This window comes from Vicugna pacos, chromosome 22 (genome assembly GCF_048564905.1).
Source record: "Vicugna pacos chromosome 22, VicPac4, whole genome shotgun sequence".
Lineage (NCBI taxonomy): Eukaryota > Metazoa > Chordata > Mammalia > Artiodactyla > Camelidae > Vicugna > Vicugna pacos.
This window is the reverse complement of record NC_133008.1, coordinates 27138924-27163086: the sequence shown is the minus strand read 5'-3', so window position 1 is coordinate 27163086 and position 24163 is coordinate 27138924. Positions and strand designations below refer to the sequence as shown.

The 24163-nt window shown below is 53.2% G+C and overlaps 1 protein-coding gene across 1 annotated transcript in view; it reads right to left on the bottom strand.

Annotated features, from left to right (window-relative positions):
- MYO1F (myosin IF) overlaps positions 1-24163 on the bottom strand; it is a 31887-nt gene that overhangs the window by 1703 nt on the left and 6021 nt on the right. The window contains exons 2-27 of the mRNA XM_006206315.4: positions 20297-20434; positions 19810-19899; positions 19630-19724; positions 19152-19239; positions 18942-19031; positions 17517-17648; positions 17217-17351; positions 16852-16984; positions 16457-16653; positions 15687-15767; positions 15493-15579; positions 14745-14831; positions 14077-14244; positions 12972-13057; positions 10570-10651; positions 8959-9065; positions 8359-8457; positions 8128-8272; positions 3626-3740; positions 3350-3519; positions 2565-2710; positions 2051-2197; positions 1714-1862; positions 1118-1195; positions 330-525; positions 83-252 (exon numbers count right to left, since the gene is read on the bottom strand). Coding sequence (XP_006206377.2) covers positions 83-252; positions 330-525; positions 1118-1195; positions 1714-1862; positions 2051-2197; positions 2565-2710; positions 3350-3519; positions 3626-3740; positions 8128-8272; positions 8359-8457; positions 8959-9065; positions 10570-10651; positions 12972-13057; positions 14077-14244; positions 14745-14831; positions 15493-15579; positions 15687-15767; positions 16457-16653; positions 16852-16984; positions 17217-17351; positions 17517-17648; positions 18942-19031; positions 19152-19239; positions 19630-19724; positions 19810-19899; positions 20297-20434 — 3211 coding nt within the window. The remainder of the gene's footprint in view (positions 1-82; positions 253-329; positions 526-1117; positions 1196-1713; positions 1863-2050; positions 2198-2564; positions 2711-3349; positions 3520-3625; positions 3741-8127; positions 8273-8358; positions 8458-8958; positions 9066-10569; positions 10652-12971; positions 13058-14076; positions 14245-14744; positions 14832-15492; positions 15580-15686; positions 15768-16456; positions 16654-16851; positions 16985-17216; positions 17352-17516; positions 17649-18941; positions 19032-19151; positions 19240-19629; positions 19725-19809; positions 19900-20296; positions 20435-24163) is intronic.

Here is a 24163-nt window from a genome sequence, read left to right as displayed (position 1 = left end):
TTGGGAAGGGCGTGTGGTAATGGAGGGCTCCCTGGCTGTGTCAGGGTTCTGACTCCTCCCATTTCTGCCCTGACACACATACCTTCCATGAGGATCTCGATGACCTCATTCACGTTGAAGCTCAGCTCGTCCACATCTTGCCCCACGTACTGGTACAGTGCCCGGCACCTCGGGCCTTGTGTCCGTGGCTGGGGCTTGGGTCGGCCTACGCCGGGCACAGGTCGCTGCCCCACGCTGCGCTTCCTCTGCATGCTGTGGGCACAAGGGGGCACTCGTCACAGCCCCAGACACTCCTCCAGCTCCTGGGGCTGTCCTCTCACACCACCTACCCAGCCACGCCCTGGTCAGGCACATTGAGGAATTCTGTGTTGTGCTCTGAGGGGGGCCGTGCCCGTGGGCGTCTGCCGGCCCCCAGGGCTGAGGATGGAGGGCCCCGTGGTGGCCGCTGGGAGCTCCCTCCGGATGTGATCTCTAGAGGCAGGTGGCCCCGTCTGGCAGAGGGAGGCACCCCGTTGCGGTCCAGGCCTGCGATGAGAGCAAGAATAGGGGCATTTGTCAGGGTGATGTTAGGAGGATTTGGGGAAGACTTGGCTCCAAGTTCCCTGTCTGAGAAGCAGCTACTCTCAACCCAGGATGGCAAGCACTGGCCTGGAGGGAGAGACCCCGGGGTTAGGAGGCCTAGAGGGAGGCTCTGCAGGGGTAAGATTTTCCCCCACCCTCTTCCGTAGGTGGGCTTTTGTGAGTGGGTCTTGGAGGATGAATAGGAGCTCAAGTGGAGTAGAAATTTGGGAGATAGGCAGAGCAAACAGCCCAAGCAAAGCCCTGGAGCTAAAAACGGATTTGCTAAGTTGGCAAAGGAAGATGTAGCTTGCATGACAGGAGTGGAAGATGGGAGGAGAGAAGAGGTCAGTGGTTAGCTGGGGTCAGATTCTGGAGGGCTTTGAATACCAACTAAACTTAGCCTTTATTCTATGTCAGAAGGGGAGCTATGGAGAGTTCTGGACATAAAAGAAGAGAGTGGTCAACTCTGCCTATTAAATCTCGATGAGAGGATCTGGCTTAGGCCTTGGAGTCCACAAGAGGCAAGGAAGACATTTAGTGGGGAGCGTCTCTTCACCTCGGGGAGGCCCGGGAGCTGCCCGCGTAGGGGCCGACCTTCGAGGTCTTCCCTGGGCCATTCCCTTCCGTGTAGGCTCTGAAAGGGAAGGGGAAAGGATATAGGGATTTGAGTGGTGACCAGACTAGGTTCTTCGCCCCGCTCACAAGTCCAGTCCACTCTGCGGCTCCACTACGGGTGCCGCCCCCAGGCTCACTGGCCCTCCCATCAAGACCGCCCGCTTAGTTACTGGAACACTGGTTCCGCCCAGTGATTGGCCCCGCCCCTCCAGGACCCACCTCTCAGTGGCTCCCTAGGCCCACCCACTCCAGAGCTCTCCCTATTCATTAACAGGCTCACAGGTTGGCTCCCTGGCCACCCCCTCCATATTTCTCGCCCCCTCATTGGTCACCTCGCTAGCCCAGCCCTCTTCATCGTGCGTCCGCACTTTGTCTCTCTAGATTCACCCCTCCATGGCCCTCACCCTCTCTTGGCCAGCCTCACTGGCTCCGCCCCCACAACTTTGATTGGTCCCCACCGCTGGCCCCGCCCTCTACAGAGCCCGCCTTTTCCCCACCGCCTGTTTGGTTCTGCCCCCCGGTTCTGCGCAGACTCACTGGAGCTTTTGGGCAGTCCATCACCTACGCTGACCACGAGGGCCCGGCCACTAGCCTTGAGCACCGCTGCGTCGCCGGAGCCACGGGAGAAAGTGACGCTGCGGGTGCTACCTCCGCCCCAGCCCTCCTTCTTCACCCGGAACTGTAGTCTGTGAGGAGAGGAGGAGGCTGAGGGGATCCCCACGCCCCCAATCGGGGGTCACCTCTGGATCCCATCCTTGCCGAGCAGGGATGGGAGGGGGCGGGGCACAGGCGCATTTCGTCTGGTCCGTGAGGTGGGAGAGGGTGTGCTGTGCCATGCCCAGCCCGAGGATGGGAAGAGAGCTGGGGGTCGTACGTGTCGCTGAAGGTGAGGGGCAGGGGCCTCCGCACCACCTCCTCAAAGCGCTTGCACAGGAGGCTGACGAACTCGGTCTTGAAGACGCTTTCTAGGAAGCTATCGGCCGCGTCTTCTTGGAGGATGAAGAAGTCGTCCTGCCGCGTGCTGGGAGAGGGGTGGAGGAAAGGTGGGTGAGAGGGACAGGTGAGGCTGGCGGAAAGGCTGACATGTGAGATGCCACAGGGGAGGGTCAGGTAAGGGGCAAGTGAAGGGTGACAGGTGGGGGAAAACGGGAGAGATGGCAAGGAGCTGAGGAAGGTGGTAATAGAGAAGGGTCAGGTGAGGGGACAGGTGCTGTTGGCAAATAAGGATCATGAGTGCAGGGGCAGGTGAAAGTGGTACTTAGGGCCAAGAGAAGGTTACAGGTGTACCAGCAGGTAGGACGTTCAGGGTTATAGGTGGGGTAACAAGACAGTGGCTGAGGATGAAGGGGGCTGCTGAGGGGTGACTGCAGGGCAAGTGAGGCCCTCACCTGAGGGAAACTCCCCGCAGGGCCTGGATCTCCAGCTTCTTCTTCAGGACCTCACGCACCTGGCCCTTCTCAGGTCCCTTCTTCACCTTCTCCCGCCCGATCACATACACACACTTGGGTGTCAGGATCAAGTCCCTCTTGATGGGCTATGAGGATGCAAGACCAGAGAGGCTGATGGCAGGAGCCCTGGGCATGGGCAGCCTGTCTGCAGGAGAGCAACCCCAGGCAGAGGGGTGATGCTGGCAGGTCAGGTGAAGGACAGGTCAGGTGAGGGTCCCTTCATGTGAAGGTAGATGAGTGGTTACTTGATATAAGAAACAGAAGGTTAAATGAGGGTATACTGGCTAGAAGTGGGTGTTTGGGCAGTGAACAGACACAGGATAGGTGAAGGTATACCTGCTGGACTCAGGCCAGGTGAGAGTGTACCTGTGCCCAGGTGTATCTGAGCCAGCTGACTATGTGTCTAATGGACAGGTCTATCTAGACTTGGTGAGGGAGTCTTTAATGGATAGATGTGTCTCAGATAAATAAGGGTGGCCCTGAGGTCAGGGCTCCTGAACAAGCTGAGTATGTAATTGTGGACAGAAGTGTCTAGCCAGGTGACGCTGTATCTGATGGACAGGTGTATCTGGGCTACGTAAGGACCTATGTGATGGACAGCTGTATCTACATTAGTTGAGAGTATACCCGTAGGCAGGTGTGTCTGGGCCAGGTGAGGTGTACCTCTGGTGGGGGTGTCAGGCTGGGGCCAGGGTCCCGGATGTGGCCACCTGCTAGAGCCTCACCTTGAAGCGGCGGTCATACTTGTTGACTGAGTCAGCAAAGTCCACGCGCTCCCTCTTGCCCAGGAACTGACGCAGCTCTGGCCGCTCCTCCAGCCCCAGGTAGTCGCCAACGAAGTTCCTATTGATGCTGTTCCGTCTCCGCTCCTTCTTGTTCAGCAGGATGTTGGAAGCTGTGGGGACACAGGGCAGTGGTGGGGAGGGTTGGCCAGAGGTCATGGCCTGGTTCCTCGAGGCCCACCCACCCTCACCGCGAGCCTCCCACCTGCAGCCTCTCACCTTCCTCCCGCATCTCCTGGTACTTCCGGACTGCCACGTGGCGCCGCCAGGCCTTCTGGATGGTGCGGGCAAAGCCGTCAAACTTGCGCTCTCGCATCTCCTCCAGAAGGAAGAGCTGGGCGAGAAGGAGGGGCAAAGGGTCCAGGTGTTTCCCCAGGGGCCACAGTCTCCAGTCTTTCCCGAGCCCACCCCTCCCATGTGCTCTTGCTGACAGACGCCTGCACACGTGCTCTTACACGATGGTCAAAATTTCTTTTTCTTCCTCCAAATGACTCGACCCAGGGGTCCCTCCCCATATAGGGCACAAGCTTCTGGATTAAATTATAACTGTGGGTTTGTCCTGCTGGGTTCAGATCCCAACTCTGCCACTTACTAGCTGTGTTGTCTTGTCAGAAATGGTATAACATCACAGTTTCTCCCACTGATTAAGCAATGCCATTACCATCCATGTGGGGTACCCTTCAGTTTCAGATGTTAGAAATGGGAACCAATGTGCCTTTTGGAAAACCAACATGGGACTGTAATATGAAAATCTCTTGTATAGGACTGTGATGTGACCAGCTACTGTGCGGTTGTGCAGTCCACAACCTGCACAACCATACATGGCAGCTCAGGGAGGGAAGCTTTTGCAGAAAGCAGAGTAAAGGCTTTTGAGATTTAAGAGTCTCCACCCACAGGGGACTTAGAGAATAAACTATATTAGAGCAAGTCATTTGGAATAATAACAAGTGACGACATCAGGGAAAGGAACTCACTGGTGTATGAAAATATTACAAATCTACTGTAAAAAAAACAATAGAGTGATGGTCAAAAAATAGAACGACCAGCTGGACCAGGGTAGGTGGCAGGGAAACATCATAATTCAAGCAGAAGTTTAGTGATGAAAGGGACAGCATTGTCAATCAGTGAAGATGGGAAAATTACTGCAAATAAAATCAGGTTCTATTTAGAAAAACAATTAGTACTTTTCCCAGAGGGATTTCTCAAATACACAGATATCACATCACTGCTGAAAGCTCGGCTGCCGCTTTGCCCACCGAGGTGACTGATTTCTCCCAGAAACCCCAGGCTTCCTTGCAAGGACTAGAGGAATCCTGCAGACACTTGGTACAAACATACTTTAAAAAATATATATGTTGGAGGATTTTTAAAGTTGTCAGTGTTTATAACTGTTCATAAAAAGTAGGGAGTCTTCTCACCAGGAATTAAAAACAGCATTGCAGTGTTCACAGGTTTCAGGGAACTGAGTGGCATTTACATATTCTTTTGTTTCTCAGACCGTTTCTCAGACTCTGTGGGTTGGTGGGTCTGTGTGCAGAGCATGTTCCAGTAATGCCTAATAGGGTGTCTGGAGGGCACGGAAGTGCTCGGTGTGGTTTGCTGAGGGTACTGCGGGTGTGGATCAAGGGAGAGCAGCCGTGCAGAACTAGGGGTGAGCCAGTCCACCAAGGCAGGTGTCCGCCAACCTTGTTATTTCTTCTGCCCAGCAAAAAGGATTTCTTTTCCATTTGGGAGGTGAATCTTCCTGTCTCCAGAGTTTTAAATGCATCTCCTGCTTCAGAGGGCAGGTGTTGGGTGTGCTCACAGTGGATGACACCTGCCCCAAATCTGAGACTGGCCTGGTATGCTGGGTTGAATACTGTTCTTTCAAAAGTCATGTCCACACAGCGGGAACCTGGGAATGTGACCTTATCTGGAAAGAGAGTCTTTGCAGATGTGATCTGGTGTCCATGAGGTTATACTGGAGTAGGGTGAGCCCTAAATCCAATATGACTGATGTCCTGATAAGAAGAGGGAAAGTTGGATCTAGACACACAGAGGAGAAAACCACGTGATGACAAGGCAGAGACTATCCACCAAGGGTGTAAGAGGTGGTAACATCTGTACACCAAGCAACGCCAAGGATGGCTGGCAACCACCAGAAATTAGGGAGAGGCAAAGAATTCTTCCCTGGAATCTTCAGAGGGAGCACAGCCCTGCTGACACCTTTGGATTTCCAGCCTCCAGAAATGTGAGAAGATAAATTTCTGTTGGGTTAAGCCGTCCACTTTGTGGTACTTTGTCACAGCAGCCCTGGGAATCTAACACACCTGGGATGGTGGGCAGTGAAGGCCAATTGGTGTGTAAAACCGTCAAGGTATTTTGAGTCCACAAGGAACACAATCCACAGCTAACATAAATGCATTTTTAGTGGAGAGAGGCTCCAACTCATTAGGGTGGTTTCATTGTTTTGATCCATTTTTGATAGTGCACAGTTAAACTGTCTCCATGTTTTTACTGTTTTCATTTTGCTAAAACTGTTCTCAGCATTCTTTTTTTTTCCTGTGCAAATTTTCAGTCTTTTTTTTTCCCCCACTTACAAAAATTTCCCACCAAGCTTTTACCTTTGTGAATATCATTAGTGCCAGCTCACCCACCTTCCCTACCCCAAAATCTGCAGACTCCCATTTTGGTCAAAATTTGCTTTTATCTTCGATAGTCTTAGCCATTGATAGCTTTTTTTGGTCTTTTTTTTTTTCCAGCATCAACTTAAAAATTTTTTGTTGTTGTTTTGCAGAGGGAGATAATTAGGTTTACTTATTTTAAATGGACATACTGGGGATTGAACCCAGGACCTCATACTTGCTAAGGGCCTCGTGCATGCTAAGCATGCACTCTACCACTGAGCTATACCTTCCCCTCTCTTTAATGTGAACTTTTATCTTTTTCTTTCAGAGTCAGATATTGTAATCTGTAACCAGCAAGATGGATTCCCTTTCTCTCTCTCCCTCTCTCCCATTCTCCTTTTTTTTTTTTTCATCTTCCCCTCCCTTTCTCCTTTCTTTCTTAATCTGTTACCACTTAAATTGTTCCAGGGCAGTTTTTGCCGTGGACAATTTCTGTTTGTGCTGAGTTTCTGTCACTAACAGTATCTACTTTGAAGGCAATTCTAGTCTGTCTCGATTTCTTGGAGTAAAGCACATCTGTAGGGAAAAACTCTGGGAGAAAGATGCAGGCGAGCTCGAGGGATGAAGAATCCAGATCTCCCAAGACAGAGACTATTTCTGTAGCTATGAAATTGCTAGTCTCTACCCACCTGTGTTACGTGTTTGTTTGGCGAGAGGACGAGTACCTGTAAGTTACAGTAACATCAAGGGACTCATGTGACAATCTCCTGGTTGTCTTCATAAAGTCCCTGGGGTGCTGTAGAGCAGATGCTGTGATTATGCAGGTGGTGGGGCACCTGGCTGGGCCTGGCCCACGCCCCCAGCACACCTTTCCCCGGTGTTCCAGCTTGGTCCTGGCTGGGGAACCTAAGATCCCCTTGAAGCAGCACAGCTACTGGAAATGGCCATGTCCTGTCTGTTTTCCAGTCCTCGTAGAGAGGCAGGTGGCCAGACAGTCCCGCGGGGGGATTTCCTTGCCTTATTATTTTTTTTGTTGTTATTGTCATTGTTACTTTTAAAAAAAAGTCCCCCACCTCCCAGCTTTATTGACATCACTGACATATTATATTGTGTAACTTTCAAGTGTACAGGATACACGTATACTTTGCCACGTATATGTTGCAAAATGATTACCACTGTAGGTTAGCTAACCCCTCTATCCCATCACATAATTACCATTTCTTTCTCGTGGTGCGAACACTGAAGATCTACTCTCTTGGCACCTGTTAGGTATGTAACCCAGTATTGTTAACTGTAATCACCGCTGTACGCTAGATCCCCAGAGCCTGTTTGTCATAGTTTCTTTGTTTGTTTGCTTTTCCCTCTAAAGACAGAGGCAGCATGAAGTTGGTGGTACCTCCAGCCTTTTGATACAAGGCTGAGAGCTGATGACAGTGCCGGAGAGATTATCCCTGTGTTGGGAAGATGTGTAATGAGATTTGTCTTTGATGTAGGGCCACAGGCAGGTCTTGGAATAAGAAAACTGCCACTTTGACCTGAGTCTTGGGCTCAGGGACTGAGTGTGTTCATGAATGAAGGGTTGAAAGAAGAAAAGGGGAGAGAGAAAACAGGATAGGAGGAAGGCGAAGGACGAAATGAAGATGGTAAAAAGAAGAAAGGGATGGAGGAAAGAAAGAAGACAGGAAAGAACAAAAAGACATTGGGCATCACTGCAGGTGGCCAGGTGGTTCTCCACCTGCTTGCTGGCCACCAAGGACCGCCCAGCTAATTTAGTTATTTTTTCTTTTCTTTGTTTCTTTTTTTTTAAATGGTGGCACTGGGGATTGAACCCAGGACCTTGTGCATGCTAACTATGCACTCTACTACTGAGCTATTACTCTCCCCTCTAATTTAATTTTTTTTTGGAGCACCTACTACATGCTAGGCTCTGTGCTGTGGACTTCCTGTTTTGTCTAATGCACCCTTTGATCCTGCAGGGTGGCCATGACTCTCCCCACTTTCCAGATAGGAAGATTGAGGCTTGGAGGGGCGAGGAAATGTGCCCACAGGGGGCTGAAAGGCAGGACCATGCAGGGGAACGCAGCTGGTGTCTGTCTCTCTCTGCCACGCACTTACCGACTCAGGGTTCTTGATGAAGACCTTGGTGCTCCCCATCTGGTACTGGTCTGGCTCCATGTTGACCGCCCGCAGCAAGTGCTGGACCCCCTGGCGCTCGTCCCCACGCCAGTGCGGCCACGTCTCCGGGGTCAGAATGGCGTACCTGCAGGCGGAGGGTGAGGGAGGGTTTGCGCGGCTCCCGGGTGGTGGGGGGGTGGGGTGGGGGGGTGTGCGGCGGGGGCGCCTCACCTCTGCAGGAACTTGGAGAACTGGCGGCGGTAGGCGAAGCCGGCCCGGCGCACCCTGATGTTCTCTTTCAGGCCCAGGTACTCCACCTGGTGCTTGACCCTGGAGGGAGGGCAGCCTGAGTCCCGCGGTGGGGGGCGGCTCACCAGTCCCAAGAGTTGGGGGTGGGGTCTGGATTCATGCTGGGAGCAGTTTAGGGGTAAGTTCTGGGATCTAGGGAGGGGGGTTCAGTCCTGGTCTCAGGAGTCCACTTGGGGGTTAGTTCTGTGTGGTGGGGGCCTGGGTTCGGGGGAGGCATCTGTGTTTGTTCTATGGTCAGTTCTAGGGTCGCTTCTGTGGGTGTTTCCTGGGGTCTGGGGAATGAGGGGGACTGTGATAGTCCCTGGGGCATCCTACAGTCAGTCTGGGGTCCTCCCTGGAGGTCCTGGTCAGTGCTAGGTGTAGCCCTGGGGCCCTGAGGGGCTTTGCACTGGTTGTGGGGTCAGCCTGGGTGAGCCTTTCCATGGGTCACGTGGCCCTGGGAGGGTTGCAGAGGGAGGGTCAGTCTGGAGGATGGACGGTGTGGACTGGCCCCGTGGGTAGTGAGACCAGGTTGGGGGTCACCTGCTCTCCTCCCAGTCACGGGGCCTCTTGGTCTCGTTGGGTTTGATGCATCGGATGTAGTGGGGCGTGCACCTCTTAAGTGTGGACACCAGATCATTAGCTTGTTTCTGAAGGGCAGAAAAAGGCAGGGGTGGGGGGGTCACAGATGGGACCATCTGGCCCTGCCCTCCTCCCACCCTGAATACAGACCCAAGAGACAGAGACACACTGGGTGGGTGGGGGCGGGGCGGCACCGGCTAGACCACCGGCTTAGGTGGTCCTGGTCTACATGTGGCTCTGTTAGCACATAACAGACACATGGCGTTGATGCTGTGCTTCTACCTGGCCCTCAAGCCCCAGACCAGGAGCTCACAGGTCTGCAGTGAGCAGATAGTAAATGCTCAGCAAACGTTTGTTGATGGAGTAACTGAGCACACAGGAGTGCACATAGCCAGGAACATTTCTGTCTGTCCTCTGGGGCACAGGGACTTTGGAAGTAGAGAGTCAAGTGTGTATGCCTGAGAGGCCAGCCTTGGGTTGTGCATTTTAGTCCCTCAGGGGAGACTAGAAAGAAAATCACTCCAGGTGGGAGGGCTGGTCTTAGCGGCAGGAGAGACTGCGGCATGGATTGCGGCTCTGCTGTGTGATCTGGGCCATGACTGCGCCTCTCTGAGCCTTGGCCTCCCATTTGCCAGGTGGGCCTTGTCTCACATACGTCAAGTGTCTCATGTTTGTTGCCAGCATGGATGAGTGCCCAACAGATGGTTATTAAAATATTGTTAAGATGGGACACCCATGTTCATAGTGGCACTATTCACAATAGCCAAAAGGTGGAAGCAGCCCAAGGGCCCATCAACAGATGATGGATGAACAAAATGTGGTCCATCCACACAATGGAATGTGATTCAGCCTTAAAAAGGAAGGCAATTCTGACATGTGCTTGAATTTTGAAGACATGATGCTTAGAGAAATAAACCAGTCACAAAAGGACAAATCTGTCTGATTCCACGCCTCTGAGGTCCCTAAAGGAGTCAGATTCCTAGAGACAGAAAGTAGGATGGTAGGGACCAGGGGCTGGGGGAGGGGATGGGGAGTGAGTGTTTCTTGGGGACAGAGTTTCTGTTTGGGAAGATGAGAAAGTTCTGGAGATGGAGGGTGCGAATGGTTGTACAAATTTGAATGTACTTAATGCCACTGAACTTAATGCCACTTAAAACTGAATAAAGTGGTAAATTTTATATTATGTATATTTTACCACAGCTTGTTTTTGAAGTGGCAAATGACTAAAAGGCCAAAAAAAAATATTAGGATGATAGTTCACTTCTGGATTTCAAGCGTTAGGAGGACATCAAGGAATTTGGTCCAAATATGAAAATGAATCTATGTATGTACATGTATGACTGAACTATTATGCTGTACACCAGAAATTAACACAACATTGTAAAATGACTATACTTAAAGTAAAAAAGAAAAAAAAAAAAGGAAGCTGGTCCAAACCCCCTCACCCCAGAGCTGGAGGAAGCCCCCTGCTGGATGGAGGGTACCAGAGAGAGGGGCTGAGGACCCGGGGTGGGGGAGAGACAGACTTTAAAATGAGAGAAACAGACCCAGGTCCCCCCACCACATGCTCACCTTGATCTTGGAGCCGGCGGTGCTGGGACGGCCTTTCTTGTCTGCATCCAGCTTCTCAGGAAAGAGCATCCGGAGGAAAGCCCTGGGCATGGGGTAGGATGGGTCAGAGATGTAGCTGGGTCTGGGGTACCCTCTCTCAGAGGTTGGCTGCCTAGGTGCTTGGGGCCCAAAGGACATGCTGTACAGTATGGGTCTCCCTGAATGTTGGGGGGTGTGATGCTGAGAATCAGAGGGTTGGTCTTGTCCTTTGGGTTCCTTGATTTACTTATACTGTTGTTACTTCTTCCTCCATGGCCCTGCATGACTTGGGTAGCAAGTAAAATAGAATGAGCTTAAACTAAGTGATGCAGCATCTTGGACAATATGGGCAGGTCCCCTTGAAGAGATGAGCCTTCATGCACAGGCTGACATGTGGGTTCAAAGAAATACAGAGGAGGATGCTAGCTGCAGCCCTGTCTGTGATAAGCATAGTTGGGGACATGCCAAAGTCCACAAGTGTCCATCAACAGGGAATACACTTCGGTGAAACTGACATGCCAGGCAAAGACATAATAATAGTTCAGCCATAAAACAAAGTTAAGGACCTTCAGTTCCTCCTCAAGAGCTATAGATAATATCCTGAGCCGTATCCTTGAGGTGTTTTGCAGATACTAAAACCTCCACCAGGTAGAACAAGTTAACTGTGTGCTGACCACCAGCACGTGGACCCCAGACTAGCTGGAACCAGAAGGTTGATCACTGAGATTCCTGCAACATCACCCTGTTATCTCACCGTCAATCAATCAGAAACTTGTGCACAAGTGACCCTCTCCCTCACACTGTCTTTAAAAACTCTTCCCTGAAAGCCACTGGGGAGTCTGGGTCTTTTGAGCACGAGCTGTCCGTTCTCCTTGCTTAGCACCTGCAATAAACGCTGTACTTGCCTTCACCAAAACCCAGTGGCAGGGGATTGGCTTTGCTATGTGTCAGTTGAGTGGGCCTGAGTTCAGTTTGGTAACATTGGTACCTTGAAGACTCCCTGCCTCATCTCCTCAACAAGATCTTCCCTGACCCCTATAACACAGAATGAGTGGACTGCTTCAGAGGTGTGAAGTATCCATTTGGGGTGATGAAAAAGGGCTGAAACCAGGTCGTGGTGATTGTTGTACAGCATTGTGAACGTGCTTAATGCTACTGAGTTGTACACTTTAAAGTAGGTAAAAAGGGAGAATTTTAATGTGTATTTTATCACAATTAAAAGAAAGCAAAAAAAAAAAAAAAAAAGAGAGAATGAATTACCCCTTCCCCACTGTCTACCCCTTACCAACTTAGTTTATCTTCATACTTGTCCAACTGGTTCTTAGCCTTTAGTGGGGACCAAAATCACCAGGAGGGCTTGTTGAAACACAGATGACTGGGCCCCACCCCTTGAGATCTCATTCACAGGTCTGGGCTGGGGTCCAATAATTTCTAACAAAACCCCAGGTGATGCTGTTCCTGCTGGTCCAGGGACCCCACTTTGAGAAACACAGCTCTAGCACTGTGCTTTCCAATATGGTGGCCACGGGTCACGGATGGTTCCCCAGGCCCTTGACACGTGACCTGTCCAAATGGAGATGTGCTGTGAGCATTAAAATACACTCATTAAAATGCACTGGATTTTCAAGAGGATGCAGTATGGAAAAAAAGAATGTAACCATTTCAGTAATAATTTTAAAATATTGATTGTGTGTTGAAATGATACTTCGGGTACATGGAATTAAAGAAAATATTTGAAAAATTTCACCTGTTCAACTCTTCACCCTTTTTTTTTTTTCACACTTTGTGTGTGTGTGTGCAGTGGGGTAGTGTTTACTTTTTATTTAATGGAGGTACTGGGGGTGGAACCCAGGACCACTGTGCATGCTAAGCATGTGCTCTACCACTGAGCTGTACCCTCTCCCCTCCCCACAACTTTTTACTTTTTAAATGTGCTTATGAGAAAATTTATAATTGAACAGCTTGTAGGAATGGGAATTGACTGCAGAACAAAGTCCCATTTTTTTTCAGAGTAGGCTGTCAAGAATGTTAATACAGAATAATCCACAGTGTGATGTGTTTTCACTGAGTAAAAATGGCAGCTATCCACGCCCACATGGATGCTTGGATTTGCAGAGAGGGATGCAGGAAGGGCCATCAGGAACTGCTCCGAGGGGTTTTCTTGCTTCTCCCCTTGGACCTCGGGATCAGAATGAGTCACTAGAAGCACTGTCCTGGCCAGAAACCTCCCGTACCAAGTACAGCTACTGTTTAATCAGAACTAGTCACTGTCCCCACAAAGTCCATGGTGTGATGGGAGCTCTGGGTAAGATGGGGGTGGTCCCTGGGCCTCCCCCCTCCCCATGGGGTGTTGCCCGGAGGCCCTCAGGCCCGGGACCACTCACTGCTCACTGGTCTGCATCAGCTCAATGAGGTCAGAGAACAGAACATCCCGGTTCCTCTCGCAGAAGCCGCTGACATCGTAAGAGACCTGGAGGAAGGTGGCGTGGGGGAGTGAGGTGCTAAGGCTGGGGGTGAGTGGCCTGTGGGGGCCTGCTCTGGGGTGAGAGGGCTGGGGGTGTCTATGGTTCAGAATAGGGAGTTGGGGCCAGCAGGGGCCTGGGGATCCAAGTTGAGGTTGGAGTCTGTTGGAGGTGAAGGAAGGGGGGTGGGTAACAGTCCAGACTGGGGGGCCTGGGGGTCTGCTACTTAATTTGGAAGCAAAGGTCACATTGAGTGTCTGTGTGTTGTGGTGGATTGTGGGGCTGTGTCAAGAGGGTTCTAGCCCTGCTTGGGGACCGGCTGGGGTGGCTTCAGCCACGTCTGTCATCCAAGGTGGGGGCTCTGCATGGTCTAGGTCGGCGCTACCCCCTGGCTCAGAGGCACGGGAATGCCAGCCCCTTTGAGGGACTGGTGGGCTGCAGCAGAACCAGGGGACCCCTGGGGCTGTTTGCTGCCCACGTGAAGGTCAGTGGGAGAGTCATGCATTCCTAAACTGGGGAGGAGGACCATGGCCAGAGGCCCATGGATTTCTAAAGCCTTGGGTAGGGGGTCTGTCTATAGGGGGCCCTGGCCCACTATGGAGCAAGTGGCTTTCAGCATGGGCCACAGGGCCCCAAGCTGCGGTCAGAAGGCATGGGGCTGTGTCCTGGATCAGGAGGATAGTGGGGCTTCCAGCTCACATCGGGGTTTGGGGGGTCCGAGGGAGGGAGTTTGTGTTCTGAAAGGGGGCGCTGTCCCTGCTAACAGGACAGGGTCAGGGTCCAGTGGGTTTTGCAGCCCTGGCTGAAGGACCACGGTGTAGGGTAGGAGGGAAGCCAGCTCCTGGGGGTCATTGTGGGGGGATCCATGTTTCTGGCCAGCCAGGGAAGGGCTGCAGCCCTGGCTGGGGGTCTCACGAACTCCCTCCGTTGGGAGGTTGGGAGGCTGCAGCTGGAGACCCCCCTCCCCCAGTGTCTGGGAGGAGGCGTCGCGGGCGGGGGTTGGGGGGCCCCCAGCGCGGCGGCACACCTTGCCCGCGTAGTGGTGGATGACGAAGCCGCCGCTCCAGCCGTTGAAGTGCTCGTGGGTGCCCACGGCAGCCTGCAGCTTCTGCAGCAGCGTCTGGTCGGCGCCGCCGCCCGTGGCGTGCATGGTGGCGCACACATCGTCCAGGACGCTCATGATGCCCGGGGGGTTCTGCGGGCGCAGTAGGGGCGGGGCTCAGCCTGGCCTGGCCCTGCCCCCGTCCCGCTCACTGAGCGGGGTGGGCGGGCGTGGAGGAGATAGGGCTTCCAAATAGAAGGGCTAAAGGTGTTGGCGGGGGGGTCACCAGGTGTGTGCAGGGTGCTGTGGGAGCTCGCTGGTGCAAGATGGGGTGGGAACCTCATAAGGGATCCATGCCTCTTCCCCTCCCCAAACTGGGATGGCCTGGTGGGGGACCTGGCAACTTTGACGCCTCCATCCCTTAGCAGCCTGCCTGGGTCAATGTTTGCTGAGTGAATAAGTGAAAGGTGAGCAGGTGGGTAGAGGGAAGAGGTGAGATGGCTGATGGGATGAGTCAGTCATGCTCCATCTGTTCAAGGGGGAGAGTGGGGTGAGCAGGGCCTGTGGGGGTCGGAACTGCCCCTGGCTCTCCCAGCTCTCCCAGGCCCAGTTTGGGGGCCCAATGAGAACCCTCAAATCTGGCCAACCCTCACCAGCTTGTTTTCGATGAGATCACAGACGATCTTATTGTTGAAGTACTGGATAGGGGTCCAGCGGATGCCCTCCTGTACATACTCCTCCTGGGGGTGGCAAAGGGGACAGAGATGGGGGTGGGTGTCTGGGCCAAGGTGCCTGCATTTCTAGAATGTGAGCTTCACAAGGATGGGTGAAGGAGATGTGACAGGAGTCCTCCCATGTACCTCCGCCCCCGTCTCATCACTTGGGACTGTCTCCAATAACAAGGCCCACTGCCCTGCCTGGGGCAGGTGGGAAGCTTCCCCCAGGGGCCTCAGAATTGAACTCCAGTTGCCTGAAGTGTAACCTTCTCATGAACACATCGTACTTTTTAAAAATCTTTTTTTGAATCACTCTCTCATGTCCTCAATCATCTCTTGGTATTTGCCCTGAATCCTTGCCTCAGGCTCTGCTTCTGCGGGGACGGGTCAAATGAAAACAGCAGGGATTTTTGTCTCCCCAGCACTGCAAACAGTGCCCAGTATACAGCAGGTGCTCAATAAATAATCGTTGAAAGTGTGAACAAAGAGGCTAGTTCCCAGCCCTCATCAAAGCTTTAGAGGCAGAAAACCTCTTCTGAAGAAAATCTCACGATGGAGCTTGGACATGTCAGCAGAGAGGTGCCCGTGTGGGGCTGGGGTGTCCCCTGGTTGCTTGGCAACCTTCATGGTCCTGCCCCGTCCCCCGTGTCCTCTGCCCCTGGCCACTTGGCTGCCCCCTGCCCACCTGTTCAGCCTTCAGGGTGAGTTCAATAAAGATCTGCTGCAGTTTCTCGTTAACGAAGTTGATGCAGAACTGCTCAAAGCCGTTTTTCTGCCAAAGGAGAAGAAGAGAGGGCTGCCTTCAGGGGGCTGATGCTGGAGGCTCTGGGGCCACCGGGCTACCCCAGTGTGGGTGTGGGGAAGATCTCAGGGCCGTACCTGGAAGATCTCAAAGCCATAGATGTCAAGCACGCCGATACTGTACTCCTCCTGGGGCTTCTGCATGGCTCGGTTGATGGCCTGCGATGCGGTGAGGACACTAGGTGAGTGGGCACCGGGTCAGGTCCGCGCGGCCTACCACTCTCTTGAAATGCTCTTGGCCACATTCTAAGGCTGTGACCCCTCCCAGCAGTGTCTCTCCTGCCTTCTGCACCTCTATGCAGTCCCCCAGCCCCATCAGTCGGTATATCATTTGAGGGGTTAGGACATCTGGCTTCCTGCTTTGGGAGCTGTCTCTGCCCCTTAACCATGCTGCACCTCTATTTTTCTCATCTTTAAAATGGGTTTATAATAGTAACTCTCTTACAGAGCTCTTTTTTTCCCCCTAAGAATTATATAAATCGATGCAGGTAAAACAGAACCATAGCCAGCATGTGCTAAGTGCTGTGGCATGTTGGTTACTGTCGGCTTCTTTCTCGACCTTGACACGTCCTGTTCTCCTCCACCCCCACCTAGTCCATCACTTTGTCCTCCTGACAGCCTCCCCACGTGGCTCTCAGATGCTCCCACACATATCCACCCCTACAGCCCCCATCTCAGTCCAGGCCTGGAGCCTCCAGCAGCCCCCTCCTTCCTGGGCCCCAGAAGGCCCCTAAACCTCCCACCTGATCACCTCCTGCCCTGCTTGAAGCCCCCCACGCTGGGCATTGGTGAGGTCTTGATAATCAAGACTGCCCCAGAGCCCCCTCCCACTCCCCAGCCCCACTTGCCTCCACGAGGAAGTCAAAGAGACGGGCATAGAGCCCCTTGGCCAGGGCATCCCTCGTGTAGGCTGCCTGCTCCACGTTTAGGGTCACATCAATGGACTCGCTGCGCCCGCCCCAGCGGCTGTCCATCTTGCGGCTGATCAGCTTCTCCTGCAGCCGCACACTGTCGATGCCCAGGAGGTAGGCAGGGAAGGCCAGGACTGGCAGGGGGAGGCGGGGAGGGAGGAAAGGGTTAGCCAGTCGGGTTCCTGGGCCCTGTGTGGGCACTCCGGTCTCTCCCGATCTTGCCCAGTGACACCAACATTGTCCTCATGGGTCCTCACCCTCCAGGAGCCACCCTAGGAGGACGCTGTTCACACACACGCCTCCACCCTGCCCCCCACAGCCCCCGCACTCACGGTCTGTACTCTCCACCCGGGCATAATTCCCATCTTCGCAGAAGCTGATGTTCCCCAAGTGCAAGATCCCTGCCACGAGCTGCAGAACCAGCTGCTGGACGTTGGGTGGGATCCCGATGACCTGCATGGCACTCTGCGGGCACAACAGGGACAGAGCCTGTACCCCTAGTCCCGACCACGCCCTCGCCTCTGGGTTAGATTCCTGGGGCTCCAGCACAGACCCAGGGAGTCAGGGCCCCTGAGCCCCTATCCTGTCTCTTTCACCCATTCAGCTCGCTGTGTGACCTTGGGCAAATCCCTGCCCCTCTCTGGTCCTGGTTTCTTGATTTGTAACACAAGAGGCTGGAGGGGCAGTGGACGCTCACCAGGGTCTCACTGAAGTCACTCCGGTCATCGGTGCCGTCCACCTTGTAGGTGTCTGATTGGTTGAGGTAGTAATAGTAGTCAGGGGTCATGAGCCCCAGGTTTTGCCGCTGCTCCTGAGAGGCCCCTTCCAGCAGCTGGAGGGCGAAGGATGCTCATGGATGTGGTGCTGGACTGGCAGAGCCCACGTCATCCCCTGGTCCTCTCCATCACTGGCTCCCGAACACTGACCCTCCCACGGTCTTCCCCTGGGCTCCAGGTGGGGCTCCCTCGGCCTAGCCCCATGGCCCCTTTCCTTGCACCTGGTAGTAGATGTGGAAGTTCCTCTCATTCTCATTCTGCATGACCACGCGGGATTTCTCCAGCAGGAAGTTGGAGATCTTGCCCCCATCAGGCTCCCCGCCGCGGCTGAATTGGATCTCAAAATACTTGCCCTGAACGCAAGAGAAACACATCAGCTCACGAATGCCTTTTCCTCCCTCCCTGATGATTGAAGTCCTCGCTCAGGGCATCTAGCCCTGTGCCTGGCTACAGAGAAGTATTGCATTTTATTGACAGCTCACTACTCCCTCCACCACAACACAGAAGCTTCCGTGTCTCTGTGGGATGTGACTGATTCCAATGACCCTGGGTGTCTCCCACATGTTGTCCTTGGGCCCCGAGAAAGGGCCCCACAGGCCCCTTCTTTGGTCTCTGGCAACATCTGGGTTCTACTCTGGCCACAGCCTGGAAGACCGACAAGCCCCCTTATTACTCCTTCCTGCCCCCTCCCTCCCATGACAATACAAATGACATCGTCATACTACACATTTTGACACTTATATGACAAATCCTTATTCTCTCATGCAATAAAACTATCTAAAATAAAATAGAAATACATATTTTTGAGATTCATCCACCTTTTTGTGTGTATTAGTTGTTTGAAAACACAGACTGTGTGGTCCCATTTCTACTAAATTCTAGAACAGCCAAAAATAATCCACGGTAAAAAAAAAATCAGAGTGGTTGCATCTGGGGTAAGGTAGGCGTAGAGATCAACTAGAGAGAGACAAGAGGGAATTTTCTGGAGACAGAGTGATGTTCTGTATGTTGATAGGGGCTTGCATTGCGTTGCACACGTGTGTGCATTTGTCCAAACTCAGAAAATGGTCCACTTTAGATTTATGTATTTTGCTGTATGCAAATTTACTTTAAAAGAAATAAGACAACTGCAAAATTATATTGGGCTATAATGAATGATCTGCATGCCGAAGTGTTTGGTGGAAAAGGTATGCTGCCTGCAGCTTACTTTGCAGTGTATCAAAAAAATGGATGGATAGAAGTACGATTAAGCAAGTATAAGAAGGACTCCAATAATTATTTGCTGAAAGAGAGAATGAATGAGGGAATGAATGAGACCTGAAATATCAATCGGAACAGACGTAGCCTGGTTGCAGCCAGGGGAGGAGTTTTCAGAATGCTGTACAGACATGTCATGGCTTCCACAGTTCTCCTGCCAGGGGACTCTTTATCAGGAGGACCGTGAGCAGGAAGTGAGTCTCCCATCCAGGAGGAGGTACTTCCCGTAGTCTTGGGAATAAAGGTGTGTGTGTGTGTGTGTGTGAGAGAGAGAGAGAGAGAGAGACAGAGACAGAAAGAGAGAGAGGGAGGGAGGGAGAGAGGGAGGGAGGGAAAGAGAGACGGGAGAGGCCCAGTGCGGAGGGAGCAGCTGGACTGCAAAGACTCACAAAGCGGCTGGAATTGTTGTTGCGCACAGTCTTGGCGTTGCCGAAGGCTTCCAGCAGTGGGTTTGATTGCAGGATGATGTCCTTCACATGCTAGGGAAAGAGGCAAGTGGGGTGGGAAGAGGTCAGACTGAGGCGGGGCGTGGGGGTTCGGGCGGATGAAATACCGAGCAGTGTGGGGAGACCCAGGCCTTTTTGCTGATTTTGTCTTACCTGGACTTTCTCGCCCCCACCCGACACCTTGGAGATGTAGCTCATGATGTATTTGGCTGCCACTGTCTTCCCGGCTCCACTCTCTCCACTGGGGGGGGGGGCAGTGAGGGAAGAAATTGGGGTGACCAGGTGTTGGGGGGAAGTTTCCTTTCTAGAGCTTGATCATTCATTCATTCATTCATTGGACACCTACTGTGTGCCAGGCAATATTCCAGGCACTGAGGATACAGTAGTGAACAAGACAGATCCAAATCTCTGTCCTCCTGGAGCTAATGTTTAGAGGGGACAGAGGGATAGTAACAGAATGAATAAAAATATATCATGGGTTAGATGGTGACAAAGAAAGTGAAGCAGGGCCAGGGGCAGAGAGGGATGGCAGGCTCTGTTTGGATCAGGAATTCCAAGTAAACCTCCCTGGGGGTGGTGATGCTCTTTGGGTGGGGCCCAGGCAGGAGGGCTGGGGCCCCCCACTCCGAACCTGATGATGACACACTGGTTCTCACAGTCGATGAGCATGTTGCGGTACATGTTGTCCGTGAGGGCATAGATGTGCGGGGGGTTCTCGTACTGGGCCTGGCGGCAGAGGGCAGGGCTCAGCCTGGGGCTGGCGGCCGGGGGTCCTGGGGCTGTGCCTCCCCCTCCCCGGGCCCAGCCTCACCGCGCCCTGGTACAGGTCAACCTCGCGGTCGGTGAAGTAGGGCATCTGCTTGAAGGGGTTTACGGAGATGAGCACGGAGCCGATGTAGGTCTGCGGACCGTTAAGGGCCATGCAGTTTCTGGTAGACTTTGACCCCCAAGGGTTCCTTTCCCTCATCCTGCTCCCTTGTGGCCTCCTACAGCCCATGGCTTAGAGGAAGAGAGGGAGATACTCAGACGCACCTGGGGTCCCTTAGGAAAAAACTGAGCTGGATCTGGAATAGGGGAAAAGTCCACCCAGAGCCCTGCTGTCACCCCACTGTCCCCTGCCCTACCACCCAGTGCTCTTACTGTCCATCCCCCACTCTGTTCCTGTGCTCAGATACTGTGTGTCCCTCCTGCGGTGCTACAGTCCCTCTGCCATCATCCCCGCATCCTTTGGCCAGTCATCCTCCATCCCTCCGTCCTTCGTCCGCCCCACCCCCACCGCGGCCGGCGGCCCAGGGTACGAAGATGTAGTCGTCCATGAAGCGCTTCCGGAGGTTGCCCACGATGGCGTCCTCGGTGATCTGGGGCAGCAGCACCATGTCGTCCACGCCGCTCTGCTTCACGTTGTGGCTCTGCCAGTGGAAGCGCTCCTTGCTGCCCTGGGCATGGGGTTAGGGGTGGCGGGGTGAGGGTGAGCCCCTGTAGGGTGGGGCCTGGCAGAGGGGGGAGCTGGTGCCTCAGCGGCGCTGCCTGAGTGACCTCCAGCACCAAAGTCAGGTTCTGCCCCGCTCCCTCCCTTCCCCCTTCCCAGTCCTGGCTGCCTGCCCCCAAAGGAGGAGGCCAGACAGAGTGATGGCTCTGATGCTGCCCTCAGCCCTCTCTTTTGGTCCCTCTGCCTGTAGTCCCTCCACCTGATGCCTGGCCCAGTGGGGAACAGCGTGCTTGGGGCTCTGGCCCACGGTGGAAGGAGAGGAGGGCACCAGGGAAAACTTGATGGGGGGGTCCATCTGCCATGCTTCTCATGTCCCTAGCCCCACTCTCCCTGCCTCAGCCCAGACTAAGCCCAGTGCCTTCTCCAGGGCACTGACTCGCTGCCACCTTCCCCCCACCTCCCTCGCACTCCTGGTCATCCTAGCCTGTCCCCTTGAGATCCTCTTGGCCACCATGTGGCTGTGACCCTGCTCCCCGGCCCCACAGCCTTCCTACTGGCTCTGCCCTCCGCTGTCTTCTCCATCCTCTGAGAACCTCACCCTGCCCCTTGCCAGCTCCAGCACCTTCCCAGGCTCCCACCTTCCCATCTCATTTCCTCCTTCAGGTTTTCAGCAGATGCCACCTTCCTTAGGCCCCACGGAAGAGACTCAGACACAGGCTCCCAGCAAAGCCCTCCTCCAGGAAGCCTGCTGGGAATGCGCTCTCCTTTTAGCCTAGCTGAACTCATCCAGTGCCTTAAACACTTAAGCACACTGACTCTCTCAGGCCACTCTGCCTCCGTTCCATATACTCCTGTCACGGAGGAGGCCGGCGCTCAGAGTGACGGCGGCTTGGAGCTCTCCCATCTGGTGAACTCATGTTCAGTTAAAATGTCCCTGCTCTGGGAAGCCCCTTATCTACCCTAGACCTGGAGCTCCTGGAGGGCAGGGGTTGGAACTGTGTCCTTTCTCAGCACCAGCAGGGAGGACCTAGCAAATGAACAAAGGAGAAGGGCAAAGAAAAAAACCCAGCTACCGAGAAAACCCCCAAGATCAAAGACGCTGGGGACCAAAGTCAAGTCTTCAAAGATGACCAGGGTTTGCCAGGCAGATTCCAGGGAATGCAAATGGGCATGCTGGGCCCCCAGGAAGGGATTCGGGCAATGACCAAGCTGGAGTGTCAGTGTGGGCAACTGGAGGGAGGGATGGATGTGAAGCCAGTCCCTCCTGGGGGCACTGGGGAGCCATGGAAAGTTCCAGAGCAGAGAAGGTGCTTGCTCAGATTCCGGACAAGCTGACAGCCCTTGGAGGCATTCGAAGGAGAGTGCCCACAGATATTAAATAAGTCTAGTTTTTGGTAGGAGGTAGATCTGGATTCTAATTCTGGCTGCATGACCTCACACTGCTCTGAGCCTCAGTGACCTCATCTGTAATGGGAGAAACAGCCTTGCTTCCCAGGGTGGTTGGGAGGGATTAACTGCTTTGGGGAAAGAAGTGGCAGGGTGGCAGGGGCTGGTGCCCCTTCCCAGCCTGAGCAGGTGTGAGGATGGGCTCCGGGCAGAGGGGCACTCGACAGAATTAACATTCACCAGGTACAGGTGCCACCACTGTTTTCAGGAATCCTCAGCGCAGCTCAGCGTGGTGGAGGCACGGAGGGAAACCGAGGCTTGAGAAGTGTTTGACCTTTGACTAAGGATGCAGTTAAACTGTTTCCAAGGATGTGGGATTTGAATCTGGGTCCGTTTGACAGCAGAGGCCAGGTTCTTGCATCCACACCCAGGAGTGGCTGGGACCCAGGGGTGTTTGCAGTGGGATGTGAAAACTGAGGACGATTTTGATCAAGGACAGGGAGACAGGGTTCACCAGACAGGGTGAACGGCCTGGGCAAAGGGGCAGCAGTGTGACTGAAGCAGGAATAGAAGGCAGAGGAGGGAGCGTCGGGGGGGGGGGTCAGGGCTCGGACCCCTCACACTGCTCCCAGCCTGAGTAGGCAGAGTTTTTCATGGGGCAAAGATGATCTCATCTCTCTGTGGCTGAAAGCCTGTCTGTGGCTCCCCAGTGCTTCCAGCCTCATGCATCCATTCCATGAAGAATTCTTGAGCACCTACTGTGTGCCAGTAATTTAGGACTCTGCAAAGAGCTCTTTCAATGCCTTAATGTATTGCCGCTCAGCCTTTGCAGACGATGAGCCCTCTGCCCAGAACGCCCTTCCTGCCTGGCTATCACCAATCCATGCCTTAAGACCAAGCGCAGATGACACCTCCTCCGAGAAGATCTCCCTGACTCCAGGCCAGGTTTCGTGCTCCCTCTGGACCCCTACAATCACCCGGGCTTCCCTCGCCATGGCCCTGCCCATGTTCTGGACATCACGCGCATTGGCTGCATCTTCTAGTGGTCAAGCTCCCAAGGCACCAGGGCTCATTTGAATGAATAGCTCAGTGGTAGAGCGCATGCTTAGCGTGCACGAGGTCCTGGGTTAAATCCCCAGTACCATCACTAAAAATAATAGTAAATAAATAATTGGAGGTGAGGTCAGCCAGGGATGGAGTCCCAAAGGGCCTTGAAATGCCAAGCAAATGGATTTGGGCTTGATGTCGTGGGCTTGGGGAGTTCTCAGCTGGGTTGCAGTGCTCCTGGGGGTGCTTGAAGAATCATGGGGGCATTTTTGGTTCCAGGGATGGGGACATGGTTGGCATTTTAAGGCAGCCACAGGTGCCCAATTTGTACATAATTACATAGTTTACAAATACATAATTGTCCTGCCCGCAGCCCCCTAGCCCATCCCAGCAGATGTTCCTGTAAGCAACAAACCTGTTTATAATCATTGGAACCAATCCTATTTTATATATAAATATGCGGGGAGCCGCTCGTGACGGAGGGCTGCCGAGCACAAAACTTGGGCGTAAAACCCCAAAGTGCAGGGCGCCAGGCTCTGAGATTGAGGCTGCCGAGCACAAAGGTTGGGCCTAAACTCCCACAGTGCGGGGCGCCCGGCTAAAAGGTCAATTGAGTCAGAACAATCTCTGTCCCGCCACCCCTTTTACTAAAGAATGCACCAGGTGCGCTAATGCCTGAGGAAATATCCTTGAGCTACTAAGTCACAAAGGACCTTCAGAGGGAGAGATATGATCGGCACACAAATCAGTGATCTTCTTAGAAAACAATCACCTGAGCTAAATATACACGAGTCACGATGTTAGCCTAGAGGAACAATGTCTTAGCTTATCATCTTGGTTCCAGGAACTCTTAATCTTAGTTTTACAAGAACTGTAAACAATAATGATGTCTGTAACAATATACAAGTTAATGGTTTTAGTACACGTTGTTAATGTGCCTTAAAACAATACCTTTGCCTACATGCAGGAATGTATGAGCTAATGGGTTAAAATCATATAAATTAACTGCAAGAAATAAACTCGTCGTCCACTCTTGACCTAGCGTCTTGCGGGCTAGAGTGAGACCCTCTCAACCCCAACTTTTCTTGTCTTGCTGTCTTTTTGTTACGTCTTTCCTTTTCTCAGTCCTGCAGCACAGGTTTCTGGACCTGATCGATTGTCGGCTGGCTCCGACATAAATAGAAGATCTGTGGAGGTTATTTTGCTTGGTTGATACCCACGGCACGTACAGGGATGTGACTATCCTGTATCAAGGGAGGTTTTAGTTTGGTTCAGATTTCACTAAGAATTGCTCAGCATTCAG